At 40.1% G+C, this 15,957-nt stretch overlaps 1 protein-coding gene across 4 annotated transcripts in view; it reads left to right on the forward strand.

The window, feature by feature from the left end:
- The window catches only part of sbno1 (strawberry notch homolog 1 (Drosophila)), a 36,425-nt gene that overhangs the window by 14,495 nt on the left and 5,973 nt on the right, over positions 1-15,957 (forward strand). For all 4 annotated transcript variants that reach the window (XM_055655475.1, XM_055655481.1, XM_055655476.1 and 1 more), the window contains 22 exons: positions 19-152; positions 236-326; positions 1,226-1,387; positions 1,947-2,082; positions 4,298-4,403; positions 4,550-4,703; positions 5,189-5,371; positions 5,950-6,047; positions 7,098-7,249; positions 7,770-7,955; positions 9,183-9,356; positions 9,541-9,704; positions 10,597-10,728; positions 10,811-10,946; positions 11,252-11,364; positions 12,321-12,392; positions 12,677-12,776; positions 14,257-14,331; positions 14,429-14,575; positions 14,655-14,749; positions 15,225-15,317; positions 15,529-15,666. In XM_055655475.1, coding sequence (XP_055511450.1) covers positions 19-152; positions 236-326; positions 1,226-1,387; positions 1,947-2,082; positions 4,298-4,403; positions 4,550-4,703; positions 5,189-5,371; positions 5,950-6,047; positions 7,098-7,249; positions 7,770-7,955; positions 9,183-9,356; positions 9,541-9,704; positions 10,597-10,728; positions 10,811-10,946; positions 11,252-11,364; positions 12,321-12,392; positions 12,677-12,776; positions 14,257-14,331; positions 14,429-14,575; positions 14,655-14,749; positions 15,225-15,317; positions 15,529-15,666 — 2,841 coding nt within the window. The remainder of the gene's footprint in view (positions 1-18; positions 153-235; positions 327-1,225; positions 1,388-1,946; positions 2,083-4,297; positions 4,404-4,549; positions 4,704-5,188; positions 5,372-5,949; positions 6,048-7,097; positions 7,250-7,769; positions 7,956-9,182; positions 9,357-9,540; positions 9,705-10,596; positions 10,729-10,810; positions 10,947-11,251; positions 11,365-12,320; positions 12,393-12,676; positions 12,777-14,256; positions 14,332-14,428; positions 14,576-14,654; positions 14,750-15,224; positions 15,318-15,528; positions 15,667-15,957) is intronic.

Genomic DNA, 15,957 nt, shown 5'->3' on the forward strand with positions numbered 1-15,957 from the left:
TATTGTTTTGAACCACAGCAACATGAAACATTCCTCCCCAATGGGGACCGTGCAGCCTTCCTGATAGGGGACGGGGCTGGTGTGGGTAAAGGCAGAACCATTGCTGGCATCATTTTTGAAAATTACCTTCTTGGTAGAAAAAGGTCAATATGGTAAGTGGAAACAACATGAATCCAAATTATCCAAAGCGTGTTTACTGCAGTTGGTTAAAGTTGAGGTTCTGTGCTTATTACAGGTTTAGTGTATCCAATGACTTGAAGTATGATGCTGAAAGGGATCTGAGAGACATTGGAGCAAAAAATATTCAGGTTCATGCGCTGAATAAGGTAATGAACACTTCTTTTTGAAGGTGGTATCTTTTATGTTAAGGGGGGGAACTAGTCCATTTTTCTTTCATAACTGAATCAATTTTCCTACTATATATTTGAGGCCAATTTAGATTTATACGCTTTTCAACAAGATAATAGTGCTTTCCACTTTCCATAGCCTCGCTGCTTCCAGCCTTTCCCATTACAGATTGACATTTCTGTATTTTAGTTTAAGGCTTCTGAATTGCACACTGGAGAGTCTCAGTGGGTATAAGGGGGGTATTTTGCTTCATGGGTGACCAGGAACAGGGAAATGCAAGTGAAGGCTTGTCTTTGTGGCCATGAAGTATTACAATGTGGCACATTATTTTAAATTTGACAATTAGTTTTCAACAAGTTTAATGATTTTCTAAAATCTCACTATCTAAAATCTAAATGCATGTAGTTATTTGCGGAAGCTTGATAGGATTGAATGCTCCCTGCACGGGTAAAACCCAGGGGTGACAAGTATGTGTACCCAAGATGTGGAGGAAGATGAGCTTTGCTTAAAGAGAAAAAGGAAATATGAGCAGTGTAGGGAACTAATGACTATTGACAATAAATAAACTTCCTGGTATTTTTAGTTTATTTAGTAAGTCTTTTCCCATTTCCATTCCCACATTACTGGAGTCCTTTTCAGATTTGTTAACTTAAAGATAATTCAAAGTCTTGGTAAGATCGGAAAGTCCTGAATTGCATGGTTTGGGCTGCAGATTAATATGATGTGATGTATTTTGGAATATCTACAATTTAGTGCACTTATAACATCGTGTGCATAATTTTGGCCCATACCACCTTCACACTTTGGGTCTTGGCAACCAATGTTTGAAATATGTACACTAATAATATCACCATAACCACACTTGTTTGTTTTCTAGTTCAAGTATGGAAAAATCTCTTCCAAACAAAATGGAAGTGTGAAGAAAGGTATCATTTTTGCAACATATTCTTCACTAATTGGTGAAAGTCAATCGGGTGGAAAATATAAAACCAGGTTAAAGCAGCTTTTGCACTGGTGCGGAGAAGACTTTGATGGGGTTGTATCCTTTTTATTAGTACAGAATTTAAGTATCACTGTGGCATGTTCCACGAGTAATAAAACCAAAAGTTCTGTTTTCTACAGAGATGTATTAATTAAAAAATGTCCACGATGATTTGTTTCACATATCCTTTGTTTTACAATGTAGTATGACTATTTTTGTCTGGTAGAAGAAAGAATGTATATTTAGATACTTTGATGTAGTATTGCTGTCCATTGCCAGTAGACTGGACTGCCCTCATCTGGGTCTATGTCTACCTGACCAACGTCATTTGGGCTTGTCTTCCCATGGCACTAAGGAAATGCTGGTTGTCTGTTGGAGTGGAATTTTGATCTTGGAACTACGCATCTTTCTAAATCCATGGCATCCATTTATAGCTTGCCTGGCTTCCTGCATAACCTTCACCTATGGTCACTTCAATCGTCCAGCATCTTTCATGGCACATTTAATGAAAATTGGAACTTGGCTTTTTGAGAATAAAACCATTGTAATTAACTGGATGGTTGCATGCTATTTATAGTTAATATAGTTAAAAATCACCTTAACTGAATTATTGCAGATAGTTTTTGATGAATGCCACAAAGCCAAAAATCTGTCACCTGTTGGTTCCTCAAAACCCACAAAAACTGGACTGGCAGTATTGGAACTGCAGAACAAATTGCCAAAGGCACGCGTCGTGTATGCCAGTGCAACAGGTATGCAAACGTGGGAGCTTTAGTTTTGTCTGTGTGATCACTAAAGTAAATGTATTTACTTTGGGGGAAGCTGGATGGAGCAGCATAATTGTAAAGCAGGCCCCTGGCCATTCACATGCAAAATATGCAGATCAGGCAGCATCGGTGAAGAGAGAATCAAATGTTTCAGAAATAACCTATCATCAGAATTCTTACCACATTTGTACTTTCCTTTTCCATTTAAATTCATAACATCTTTGTTGCTCAACCACATTGACAGTTTCTGCTTTTTTGTTCCTAAGTGTACCAGCATCTGCAGTTCCTCGTCTCATCTTCCCCATCGCCATCTAATTCATGTGCACTAGCCTCTCTTGTTCTCATTCACTTGGCAGAACTCGTTCTAGTGATGAACAACCTCCCCTTCTCCTCCACTTACTCCTTCCTTGGCAAAGTAGTATCTATGGGATCTCGGGCTAGGCATGGGTTTGTGGTATTATATTAGTTTTAGTCCTACTTGTCCCCCAAGGTTCCTCCAATCCAACAATTATTTCACTGCAACATTGATGTCTGTATTGATTCTGCCTTCTACACTTGCATTGAATTTGAATAGTTTGTTACTTTTGCTGCCAGTTGTCACCCTGCTCTCACTTTCATGTGGTCTACATTTGAAATGTAATTTCCTATCTTGTGTGTCTATCTCCAACTTGGTGGTGGGGGGGGGGGGAGAGATTACGCCAGTGACCTATTAAGTCCATGAATTCTCATAAATATCTCTCCATATTGCTTCTTGCAATTCCTTTATTATCTCTGTTTCTACTGTATCTACGCTGTTGACAGGACTTTCCACGTCAATGTTTCTGAAATGTCTTCCTTATTCTTTACCTGCTGCTCTATTGCAGTTGACATCTCTATTTCCTGTACTTCCACTTTTGTCCCCTCGCCTCCACGCTAGGATAAATTCCTTTTGTTCTTGCCTTCCACGACCACCAGTCTCCTCATTCAGCAATGTGGTCTTGTACGTAGGAGAATCAAATGCGGATCGTGTGATTACTTTACAAAGCGAGGTGAAATGCCAAATGTCAGGATGTCAAATGCAAGAGAGTAAGACCCTTGGGAGTATCGATGGACAGAGAGATCTTGTGAGCAAGTCCATAACTACCAGAATGTGGTAATATTTAGACGAGGTGTATACACAAGGTCTACAGGCTGCCTTTATGGATCAGGGTATAGAGTATAAAAGTTGGCAAGCCATGTTGTGGCTGTATTGAACTCTGGTCAGGCCACATTTGGTACAGTTCTGATTGCGTGTTACAGGAAGGGTCTGTGGGCTTTGGAGAAAGTGCTCACCCAAAGGTTGCTTTGATTAGAGAATATAAGTTCTAACGAGAAGTTGGACAGTTGGAAACGCATATGATAATAGCTCAAGAGGCATTTATACTAAACAGGCAAGGAAACGAGGAATATGCACAATGTGCAGACAGATTTTCTGTGTAAATTGACGTAATTGTTAGCACAGACATGGTGGGCCAGAGGGCCTGTTCCTTGCTGTACTGTTCTCTGTGCACAAAGATGATTTGAAACTGTGGAAGAGGGATATTTGAGTATACTTAGGCCTTTTGAATATTATGAAGTTCAACATGGCCCCTACAACTCTTACCAACTCCTACAGATGAACCATAGAAAGCATTTTATCAGGATGCATCACAGCTTGGTTTGGGAACAGCTCCATCTAAGACCGCAAGAAATTACAGCAAATTGTGGACGGAGCCCATACCATCACATAAATCAACCTCCCTTCTATTGACTCCATTTATACCTCGTGCCACCTCGACAAGGCCAGCAGTATAATCACGGACGAGTCGCACTCCCTCTTCTCCCATCGGGCAAAGGGTAAGGAAGTGTGAAAACGCACACCTTCAGATTCGGGGACAGTTTCTTCCCAGCTGTTATCAGGCATCCTAACGCAACCAGAGAGCGCTGAACTACTATCTACTTCTTTGGTGACCCTTGGGACTATCCTCAATCGGACTTTGCTGGCTATACCTTGCACTAAAAGTTATTCCCTTATGTAAATGTTATTCCCATATACACTGTGAATGGCTCTATTGTAATCATGTATTGTCTTTCTGCTGACTGGGTAGCGTGCAACAAAAGCTTTTCGCTGTACCTTGGTGCACGTGACACTGAACTAAATGATGTTCTTCCTTTGTACTTATGGTATTATTCCCCATAATAGGTGCATCAGAACCTCGCAATATGGCTTATATGAACCGACTTGGAATCTGGGGTGAAGGCACACCATTCAAAGAGTTCAATGATTTCATTCAGGCTGTTGAGAGGAGGTAAAATACAATCCAAACATTTGTATTGAAAGATAATAGTAACAATCTGTCAGCTAGAATGAGCTAATTCCTTGTAATGGTTATATTTCAGCCCAATTCTGTAAATCGTGTTTCTTTTCTTTAAAAATCTTGTTTCTTTAAAACAGAGGCGTTGGGGCAATGGAAATAGTTGCCATGGATATGAAGCTAAGAGGAATGTATATAGCAAGACAACTGAGCTTTTCTGGAGTAACCTTCAAAATTGAAGAAGTTCCCCTCAGTCTAGATTACATAAAGATGTATAATAGAGCAGTAAAGCTGGTAAGTAACGGCGCAAAGCTTTGTCTTTGGGGGGTCGGGGGGGGGGGGGGGGGGGGTCTGCAGTTGCTAGAATTGAAGATTAACACCATCATAAATCCTTTTCCATTGTGTTAAAATTCTGCTTTGAAATAACTGATTTTTTCCTTAAGTGTAGAAATATTAGGTAGTTTCTCTGAAGCATAAATTGCGGTCTAGTTTAGTTCGCAAGTTCTAGGAACAGAATTAGGCCATTCGACCCATCAAGTCTACTCTGCCATTCAATCATGGCTAATCTATCTTACCTTCTCAACCCTCTCCTGACACTCTTACTCATCAAGAATCTAAAATTTTAAATAGCAAGGAATAGTGAATGTTTAGAATTATAACCGTAGCAAGGATATTTGAGAGCACAAATGAAGATATTCCTTTCAATGAAGCCTGGATCAGTCCTGAATTGTTTAAAAAATATATTTATTTTGTTGAATGCTGACTTTTTATCTTTTCAGTGGGTGGAGGCAAGGGAGAAATTTCAAATGTCAGCGGAGCTGATTGATGCAGAGCAGCGGATGAAGAAGTCCATGTGGGGGCAGTTCTGGTCGGCTCATCAGCGTTTTTTTAAGTATCTCTGCATTGCTTCAAAAGTTAGGAGAATAGTGCAACTTGCCCGGGAAGAGATCAAGAATGGAAAGGTAATGAATCATAAATAAAGGCTGTCAATGTTTTTTCTTGTGATTGTACCTGCCTCAACTACCTCCTCTGGCAATTCATTTCATATACTTCCCACCCTTTGTGTAAAAATAAAAAGTTGACCCTCAGGCTCCTGTTAAATCTTTCCCCTCGCACCTTGAACCCATGTCCTCTGATTATCGATGCCCCCTACTCTGGGTAAAGGACTGCATTTAACCAATCTATTTTTCTCATGATCTTGTACACCTCTATAAGTTTGCCTCTCGTCCTCTTGCATTCCACATAAATACTTAGCCTGCTCAACCCCTCCCTATAAGTCAGGCCCTCGAGTCCTGACAACACCCTTTACAGCTTAGCAACATCTTTCCTATGGCAGGTTAACCAAATCTGAACACAATACTCTAAATGTGGCGTCATCAATGTCTTGTACGACTGTAACATGACCTTTCATCCATCTATTTCCAATATTGAGAAATCAGCAAATGCACTCTTTAAAATTGCAATGGGGAAGTTGCACAAGTTGTTGCTGATAAATAAAATGTAAACCATTCAAATACCTTAATTTTGTAATTACTTCTAGTGTGTGGTTATTGGTCTTCAGTCGACTGGAGAAGCACGGACCCTGGAAGCTCTGGAAGAAGGAGGTGGTGAACTGAATGATTTTGTTTCAACTGCTAAGTATGTTTGCATAGTATAAATGTTTCTTACTGTCAGTGTTATTTGAAAGGTGGTAGTAATGCAAAAGGAGCTGAGCATTTGTTTGTGGCATGTGGGAGTTGCTGTCAGGATGAGTAGTTCTCCCAACTGGAATTTCATTTGTTTTGTACGGAAGTCTTGTCCCAGCGAGCAAAACTGAGGGAAAAGCTATAAACGGCCCTGTACCTTTCAACATTGCGGCATTGCACAGATGTGATCACACTCTGTAAATGCACGTTCTTTACATGCGCTAGAAAAGCTCTGGAGTATCAAATGGTTTGTAAACAAAAATTCAGTTACTTGAGCTGTCTTAATTAAAGCACGGTAGAGTTATGGTCAAATAAATTTTATCATTAATTTTTATTTTTCATTTTTTAATTTAATTTAATTTTCATCATTAATTTTTATTTTTTTTAATTGTATCTGCTTGATTTGAGCAATCTGACCAATCTACATGAATACGTGTGTTCAGGCAGTTTAAAAATGCAAATAATTGCACTGTGAGCAAATATTTCATGTAACAATTCATGAATAGCAGCTGCGTTTTTCCCAGGTTTTCCTAATGTCATGCATCTGATTAATGGTATCAACTCTGTGGAGGGTATGGACAGACAATATTTTCAGTTGGGATCTATCTTCAGGCTAATGGAGTAGGGGGGAGAAAACTGAACGGTTGACTTGAGTAGCGAGGGGGACACAAAAATGCTGGAGAAACTCAGCGTGTGCAGCAGCATATATGGAGCGAAGGAAGTAGGTGACGTTTCGGGCCGAAACCCTTCTTCGGATCTGTTTCTTTACCCCCTTTCCCCTGCCTTCAGTCTGAAGAAGAGTCCCGACCTAAAATGTTGTCTGTCCATTCCCTTTGTGAATCCTGCCTGACTCCGCTGAGTTCATATTTTGCTGCCTATTGTCATATTAGGTGAAAACATGATATCGTCTTTTTCAGGAATAATTTAAGATAATTGTATCTGCTGGAGTGACCGGAGTATTCATAATGCTTTTTTATTGATTTCTATGTTTTAATTGTTGCAGAGGTGTTCTTCAGTCTTTGGTTGAGAAACATTTCCCAGCACCTGACAGAAAGAAGCTGTACAGTTTGTTGGGGATAGAAATGAATGTGCCCAGTAATCAAGACTCTCCCATTGACAGTCCATCAAGACAAAACAAAGGGAAAAAACGGAAAGGTATGACCTTCCCTTATACAGATATTGGTGAATGTGTTGCTTCTGGGAGTACAGTGATTGAGTTATCATGGTTAAAATGCTCAGTTGTGTTGATCCATGTAAATCAATACATTTGTGTATATTAAGGGCATCAAGGTATATGGGGAGAGTGCTAGATATGGTGCCAGGATAGAATATTGACCATTATGTGCATGAATGCCAGACAGGCATGAAGGGCCACATGGCCGACTCATTTCTTACATGTTCACACTTATTTTTGCCTCCCATCACCCACCATTGGTTGAACCCTCAGCAGCCAGGACCATGAGATCAGGAATCTTCTATTATTGAAATGCCTTTGTTAGCCTGTCACTTAGATCAATCTTTTGGCAAGCTATATGGCTGGACAGCAATTTGTTTTCTGATATATTTATTAAAGGGGATGCTGATTGGTAGCTATTGACATAAATCCACGTATTTGAAAATTGCGAAGTTCTTTCTCTTTTGTGAACCATTTAAAATCTAACTCTTATTTTCTCAGCTAATGAGGACAAACGGGAAGCTAAAAAAGCCCGCAAGTCCAAAGGGCTGGCTGGGAGCAGCTCATCGGGGAGCGAATCTGAAGGGTCTGAAAGTGAAGGCAGTGACGCAGAAAGTTTTCATTCTGTTAGTTCTGCTGACGATGACTTCAACCCTTTCAGAGATGAATCTTCCGATGAAGAGGATGGTAAGTTGGAGAAAGCTCAGTAATTATGAAATTGATGAAACAAGAGGTGCACCATGAGGGTGGGCACGTTTTAACTGCAATTACCTCTTACCCTTCTGTTATATAAGACCTATAATTCATGAGCCTTTTGAGTAATTGTCCTTTGAGCAATCCCGTTTGTGCCTCAATCCCTAACCTTCTTATCTTTTTGTTCACGCATGCCCCGACCCTATAATCCGATTCCCCAACCAGCCGCCTACATGAGGGATAATTCATTAAGGAACCAGCCAACACCTGTTTGAAATGTGGATGGAAATGCAAATTCCACACAGACAGATGAACCTTAATTGAAAATATGATGAGGTTATGAAACTCTCCGTTATATGGGACGTGTCCAGACTTATTTAAAAAAATTTAGATTAACTTAGTTTAGTTTATTGTCCCGTGCACTGAGGCACAGGGAAAAACTTTTGTTTGCATGCTATCATTTAAAGAACGGACAATACATTTAAAGAACAGGCTATACATGAATACTATCAAGCTATCCACAGTGCACCAATACAGGGTAGGGCATTTAGTGCAAAATATCTTGTAGCAAAATATATTTCCATATCAATAATGCTGAGCTGTACTTTGTCCTGCTCACTGTTCAATATGCTACACTTCCCATTGTTGCATGTGAAAAAGATTCATCAGTCAACACAGATGGTGTCTTCTCCTTACAGATCATTCCATGACTTCACATGTGACTGTCTTGAGAGTATTAACCTAAGAGTCATGTGGAGGTTGGAGAATTCTGAGGGGTACGAGTTCAATGGGGCAGGGAGATGGTGAAGCTGGGTCTTCAGGAGGTTTTAGCAGGTGAATTCGTTCAGGATTCTGTTTGTAATGAAGATGAAAGGAATGGGAGAATAAATAGTGATGAGTTGCACCAAGGGTGTGTCAGACATGGCAGCTGTTGGGCATATTAAGTGAGATATTTTAAGAGATGGAGAGGATTGTGATAGATCTGTGTTCTCCCAGGGCTGGAGGTTGAGGATGACTTTAGAGGAGCTGAAATCAATGGGATTTGATATGGCCATTTGATGGCAAGGTGTAGATATGCTGTGGATTGTGTGGTGAAGCTGATCATTGACTGATCATTGGTGACCTCAGCTAATTGTTTTCACTATCTGTTTTTAAGAAATCCTTTGGTTTTCCCAATATCCTTCATTTTTTTGTGACCATTCTCATTTCTGTTTTTAATAGATCCTTGGTTAGTAAGGAAAGACCGGAAGAAAGACAAAGAAAAGAAAAAGAAAAAGAAAAGCATTGATCCAGATTCTATCCAAAGTGCCTTGCTAGCATCTGGCCTTGGATCTAAAAAGCCCAGCTTCTCCACCACGTCAATAAGCAGCACAACCAACAATGCACTTCCTTCAGGTATAAGTCTTGCCAATGTGGGAAAAGGTTAATAAACCTGTGCAGAATTACCAATTAGTACAGTGCAATTTTGTTATTATGTGGGTGAAACAGCGTTGTTTTAATCTTGCATTGGTAGCACGCAGAGGATTAGAGTCCATTTTCGAGAAAAATAAATTTCTCTTTCCTCCAAATAAAACTCTAGGTAACAGTAGCCATAGTATTGTAGCCAGCCAAGACGCAGTAGAAAGAGCCCAGCAAATGAAACGCGAGTTACTCGAGAGACTGGACAGGCTCGCTGAAGATCTACCTCCCAACACACTCGACGAACTCATAGACGAGCTTGGTGGCCCGGACAACGTGGCAGAGGTCAGTGTGAAGAGAACCATGTGGTCACGTGCATGTACCTGTAACTGACCGGCATCTGTAAGGTGGACATGCCATGAGATGTTCCACAGGAGCCCTGATATTGAGCCTCAAGGAAACAACCATGCAAAATATGATTTTTAATCTATGTTGGGATTACAGTGAAGATGGTGATAGGAGGAAACACAATGTAGCAAGCTCAAATGGAGGCAGCAGAGAAATTGAGTTGATGTGTGTGAAATGGGAGTTTGGTGAGAAAGGCACAGATCTTTGTAAATGGAGAGTAAACAAAAACACATGTAAGATTTCAGCCACACATCATAATTGGTGCATGCATTGAGGTCGGACATTTGCTTGTCATTCTCAGACCATGGCTTGTGTAAATTGGCAGTGATGTTGAAAGTGAGGAGGAGAGTGTGGCTACAGAATAATATTGAGTTGGTAATAGAAGCAGAGAAGTGACAGGTGAAAAAAATGGAGGTATTGCATTCTGGAAGGTCAAATAAGTCTGTATACAATAAATGGTAAAAGCTCAAGTAGTACTGAAGATGAGAGGAAGCTGGGTGAGTACGGCCTTTCACCCCTGCACAGGAAGAGAAGTTGGTTAAGAATGCTTTCCTTCATTAATGGGGCATAGAACAAGTCAACCAAAAAAAGGCAGCTATTAAATGTGTTCATTTTTAATTACTTTCTAGAGCTTTTTTTTATTTCAGAAAATAATATTTTAAGTTGGAAAAATGTCATCCTTGACAAAAGGCAATGTTCTGCTTATGCTTATGAAATCATATAAATGACTAAGTTGTTCATAGTATTCATCTTTAATTACTGATTTATATATTGAAATGTTCCTGTAATTGAAGTGTTGCTAAACTTCTTGAATTGAAATGTTTTCTAGATGACAGGCCGGAAAGGTAGGGTTGTGAGCAACGATGATGGCAGTATATCTTACGAATCTCGGTCCGAACTTGATGTTCCTGTGGAAATCCTCAACATCACGGAAAAGCAGCGGTTTATGAACGGGGAGAAGGTATGTGGAGTTCTCGTCAGACATTTGTTTTACAGACGGTGCTCTGATTATCATTTTTGATTATTGTTTTTTTGCACACCAGAATATTGCGATAATTTCGGAAGCCGCCAGTTCTGGGATTTCATTGCAAGCAGATCGCAGAGTAAAGAACCAACGGCGACGGGTGCACATGACACTGGAGCTGCCTTGGAGTGCAGACCGTGCCATTCAACAGTTTGGTGAGAGCCCGCAACAGTTTTGTTCCCTCTTCTCTGTACATGAAGTTTAGAAAGTTTATCTTAGACAATTGGTGGGAGACCGACTGTGCCAGTTAGATGTAATGTCTGAAGCTAGGGAATTGTTGGCCAAAATAACCCAAATGTTCAAATTCCTCACCACTGATTGCCATCAGCAGGCATCTGCTCCACTGCTGAATATCTGCAGCTGCAATTAATGGATCTGAGACTTTTAAGATCAACGTATTTTGGGTAAAAGAGCAGTTGCTTTTGCTGGAACTGGAAACTGATTATTGTTTGATTCGCAGGTAGAACACATCGGTCAAACCAGGTGACTTCTCCCGAGTATGTTTTTCTAATATCTGAATTGGCTGGTGAACAGAGATTTGCTTCTATTGTTGCAAAGAGGCTTGAAAGTTTGGTAAGTTCATAACTTTTAAAACAACATTTCCAACAAGGTTGCATTTCCAGTTTCACACCAAGTCCAACAAATAGGAGAAATTTTAAAAAACTGCCCCAAAACATTGCCACCCAGGTTCATTTTTATTAGTTGTCTTTCTCCAAATTCCATCCTGCCAACTAGATCTGAAAGGTTGAGATCTTTCTGCAGTTGATATGTTTGCAGTCTATTTGCATTCATGATCTGCTAAAAAAGTTCATGAAATGACTGAGTTTACTTCATTGACCATGGTAAAATCTATAAAATATATGCTGCAAAAGCATATCGAAGCATCAACATCAACTGAGCAGATGGGAAAGGAAAGAAGAAAGACATTTAACAGCCTCTTTCACAATCAGCCGGCACGATTTCCTCCAGAGAGGAGAAAGTTGCATTCTTGAAAAGGTGATGGTTGACAGTTATGGGCATAAGACAGGAGAATTGGGGTAAGAGGGAAAGATAGCTCTGCCATGATTGAATGTAGACTCGATTGGCCGAATGGCCTAATTTTGCTCCTATGACATATGACCTTATGAGCAGCTGCTTGGGCAGTATTGAAGGGACCTTTTTATGAACATGTTTCAGAAATCATCTTGGGGATTTAACAACGGCTGGAGCTAGATATTTTGATGTTATTCGTTGCATAGGATGTTGGGATTCACAGCAGACCCGTATGTAAGACTAGCTTCAGGAAGCATTGTAACCTCTGTACTTGGAGTGCACCATTGCCTCATGTTAATGATATGAAGCATATTATTTTTTGTATACCTTACTTCCTGGTTCCAACCAGTATCTTCAACCTGAGAACAATTCCTCCCGATTATGTCTGATCTGATCAGTGTTTTCCAAAACTTTCTCTTTCAATTTCAAATTCGCAGCGCCTACAGTTTTTGAGGGTTTTTTTCTAGGATGTTGACTTTGTTTTACCTTTTGGACAGGGTGCCCTAACTCATGGTGATAGACGTGCCACTGAAACCAGAGACCTGAGCAGGTTTAACTTTGATAACAAGGTAATGTTCTAATTATCTGGGTGAGGAATAATGGGGTTTTACAGTTGCTTATTTTACTTTTCACAATTTATTTAATGTTTAGTCACTTTTCTAAGCTATTGCATGTATTTTGCAATTGAAATGAGAAATGGCATGACCACAGTAATTTTAATTCATCAAAACAAAAACCAGGATGTGGCAATAAGATTCTGGCTCATTATGAATGAAGTGATATGTTGCATGCCCATAATCTGATAAGCTGCCACAATTCTAATATGGTAATGGACTGTTTGCTACTTCTACAGTATGGACGGAATGCCTTGGAAATAGTCATGAAATCCATTGTAAATCTAGACAGTCCGCTGGTGTCATCACCGAAAGACTACTCTGGGGAATTCTTCAAAGGTGCAGTATACACTCTTATTTAACTTGTATCCGCTGTTCTGAACTCTATGCTTGGTTTAATCTGCTTTCTAAAGTTCTTGTCACCCAAGTAAAATTGTTCTTTCACACCTATTCATTTTTACGGTTAGTGCAGCCTTGGTTCATTTACAGCATCCTAATTCTGGATGAGTTAGTTATGGTTCCAACTTCGCAGCAGAGAGTTTGAGCGCTCCATCTTGGTTGAGACTGCATTAGAAGCATAAGTTCATATACAATCCTTTCAATATTGGATGAAGAATTCTCTGTGCCTGAATCTTCAGATAAATGTGTAAGATTCCACAGCACATGTTAAAGAAAAGGAAGTTTTCTTTAGTTCTGGGCGTGTCCCGTCATTTATCTCATTTCTGTTTACACAAATGAACTCAAATTGATTGTCAGATTTTCTTTCAGTAAAGCTGCACGCCAAACAGAACAAACTTAACTACATGGAATGGTGCTTAAAGTTTTTTTAGTGAAATGTGCACACAATTCACATGATCACTCAGCTCGCAAAAGGGAGCTGTATTAACTTTGCATATTTCGTATAGATACGTCAACAGCTCGTCCAGTGAGCTGTTTGTTATCTGACCATGATATAAACAGCAAGTTATTGGTTTGTTTCATATGGTACACCATGATGAGTTTTAACACCTCATGTCCTGTAACACGACTCCACTTGTGGTGGCACATCCATTTTTAAGACTGGCTCCTTCCTGCGTCAAGGCTGAAACACCTTGAATGTGAGCAGCTGTAGACACTTTGTGCTGGTGGTCCCCAAGGATGCAGGATCTGTTATGAATTCCCCAGATGATGCAGCAATGTTGCCCACAGGACGGTTCAACTACCTAGACATTTGATGCTTTTATTATTAACCTCATTGAGCGAGCCATGCCTTTCTTTTTGCCTTTGCTTTTTAGAAAATAGAACAGTACAGCACAATAGCAGACCCTTTGGCCCACATGTTTGTGCTGAACATTATGCCAAGATCAACTGATCTCATCTGCCAGCACATGATCCATGTCCCTCCATTCGCTGCACATCTATGTGCCTATGTGGAAGGTCTCAGATGCTGATGAGTCAGTAGAGACATGCCCCTTTTCCTGGTGCTAACTTGCACAATTCCTGCTTGATTATTTTTGCCACTTGAGTTCTGGGCGTGTTCAGCCAAGGCAGTATCCACAATATTGTTGAGCATAACTAACATTACTGCTTTTAGAATACAAGTCCTCATGTTTTAACCCAACAAGTATCACCATGGATATTAACAGTAATGAAAGTGGAAAGTTGCAAGATCTGAAGAATTACATCTCCATCTATTGGTCCTTTAATCAGCCCTAAACGTGCTCTAATAATTGCTTCCCCTTTATCTTTGTTTGCTTTTTTTTCCCCCAATTTGTTTTTGTTTTAATTTCTTTATTAAGTTAATTGCAGGTAACCTCTTTCTGTGCCTTTGTATCTCTAGATGTTCGACAGGGATTAATTGGTGTTGGTTTAATAAATATGGAAGACCGTTCAGGACTGCTTACACTGGATAAAGGTAACATTTTCATGAAAGTCTGATCTTAAGGAGTGTTTCTACAATCTGTGTTTCTGTTTCTGCAAGCTTGGCTGACGATGTGGTTAATGCATTGCAGATTACAACAATATCGGCAAATTCCTCAACCGAATCCTGGGCATGGAGGTGCACCAACAGAACGCACTCTTCCAGTATTTTGCAGATACTTTAACCGCTGTCATTCACAATGCTAAAAAGAATGGAAGATATGATATGGGAATTTTAGGTAAGTCCTTTATTTTATATTGTAATGTATTTTAAATGTATTCCCCGATTTACCAATGTTTGCTTTTCATTTTGGATAGATCTGGGTTCTGGGGATGAGAAGGTGAAGAAACTAGAAGCTAAAAAATTCCTTACTCCTGGATATTCGGTGTCAGGACGTGTTGAACTGTACACTGTAAGTTCTACCTGTTTGGGGAGGTGGTTTGTATTTTGGATCTTTGGTTGTTTTCCTTTTAACCTGGCATTTTCCTGAGGTTCAGCACAAAGGCTCTTCAAGGTTGTGTTAGAACACCATCAAGGCAGTGTTCTGTCCTTGTCTAAGGTGTATGAGCTGCTGTAGGGAATGGCTGCTCAACTATCGGGAGGTGAGATCTTGGGTAAGCTTTGGATGTTGAGACCATTTGTAACTCACTCCTGCTGCTTATACAGGAATCAAATTGAACGGTTGATCTATCAGATGAACTCGGCTAATTTACAGGTTGCTCCAAATGGGAATGTTTCCTATTCCCAGCCCATTACGTTGTGCAGCTGAGGAGCACAGCTATCATAAACATGATTGATGATGACATGAAACTCAAATAGCCGAATAGAATTTGTCAGAGTTTGATTACCACAATTTAGGAGTTTTAACAAAGCATATGTCTTCGTAGGTAAGTGTTGAACGAGGAATGTCCTGGGAAGAAGCTACAAAGATTTGGGCAGAGCAAATGGGACCGGATGACGGCTTCTATCTGTCAATGCAGGTATGTGAAGGGAAAGGGATGGAGTAAAGACTGGCTGGTGTTGTGGATCACATCCTGCTGCACTTGTCCTTGAGCTGGAACTGAATTGGTATTAAAAGATATCCTTCCATTATCATCAAATGTCTTTTTTTGTACATTGACAGTGAAATGGGAGAGTACTATACAGAACTAATTAATTAATTGCTAACGTAATGATGTCCTTTTGTTCTAGATAAGAAATAACAAAAAGACAGCAATCCTTGTGAAGGAAGTTAACACCAAGAAGAGACTGTTTATGATGTACAGACCAAACACTGGCAAACAGCTCAAGCTGGAGAATTATATTGACGTAAAAAAGAAGTATAAAAAGGTGAAGGAAAATTTGCTAAACAAACCTAGTGGTATGTGGTGACATAATGTTGCTTTGTTTCCTCAAGCAGCGCAGTGGCACGTTGCTGCCCCACAGCTCCACGCACCTCCGTCACTGGGTGCTCTCGCGGGTTTTCCATGTTTCTCCCTCCCTCTGACAGGCACGGGCCTGGTGGGCCGAATGGTTAATTTCATGCTATGTGACTTTGACACATCGCAAAAATGAGCGGCTAGGGTAAATTAATATGGCATGGGACTTTATTTGTCACATACACCGAGGTACAGTGAAATG

The sequence above is a fragment of the Leucoraja erinacea genome, chromosome 25 (assembly GCF_028641065.1).
Source record: "Leucoraja erinacea ecotype New England chromosome 25, Leri_hhj_1, whole genome shotgun sequence".
Taxonomy (NCBI): domain Eukaryota; kingdom Metazoa; phylum Chordata; class Chondrichthyes; order Rajiformes; family Rajidae; genus Leucoraja; species Leucoraja erinaceus.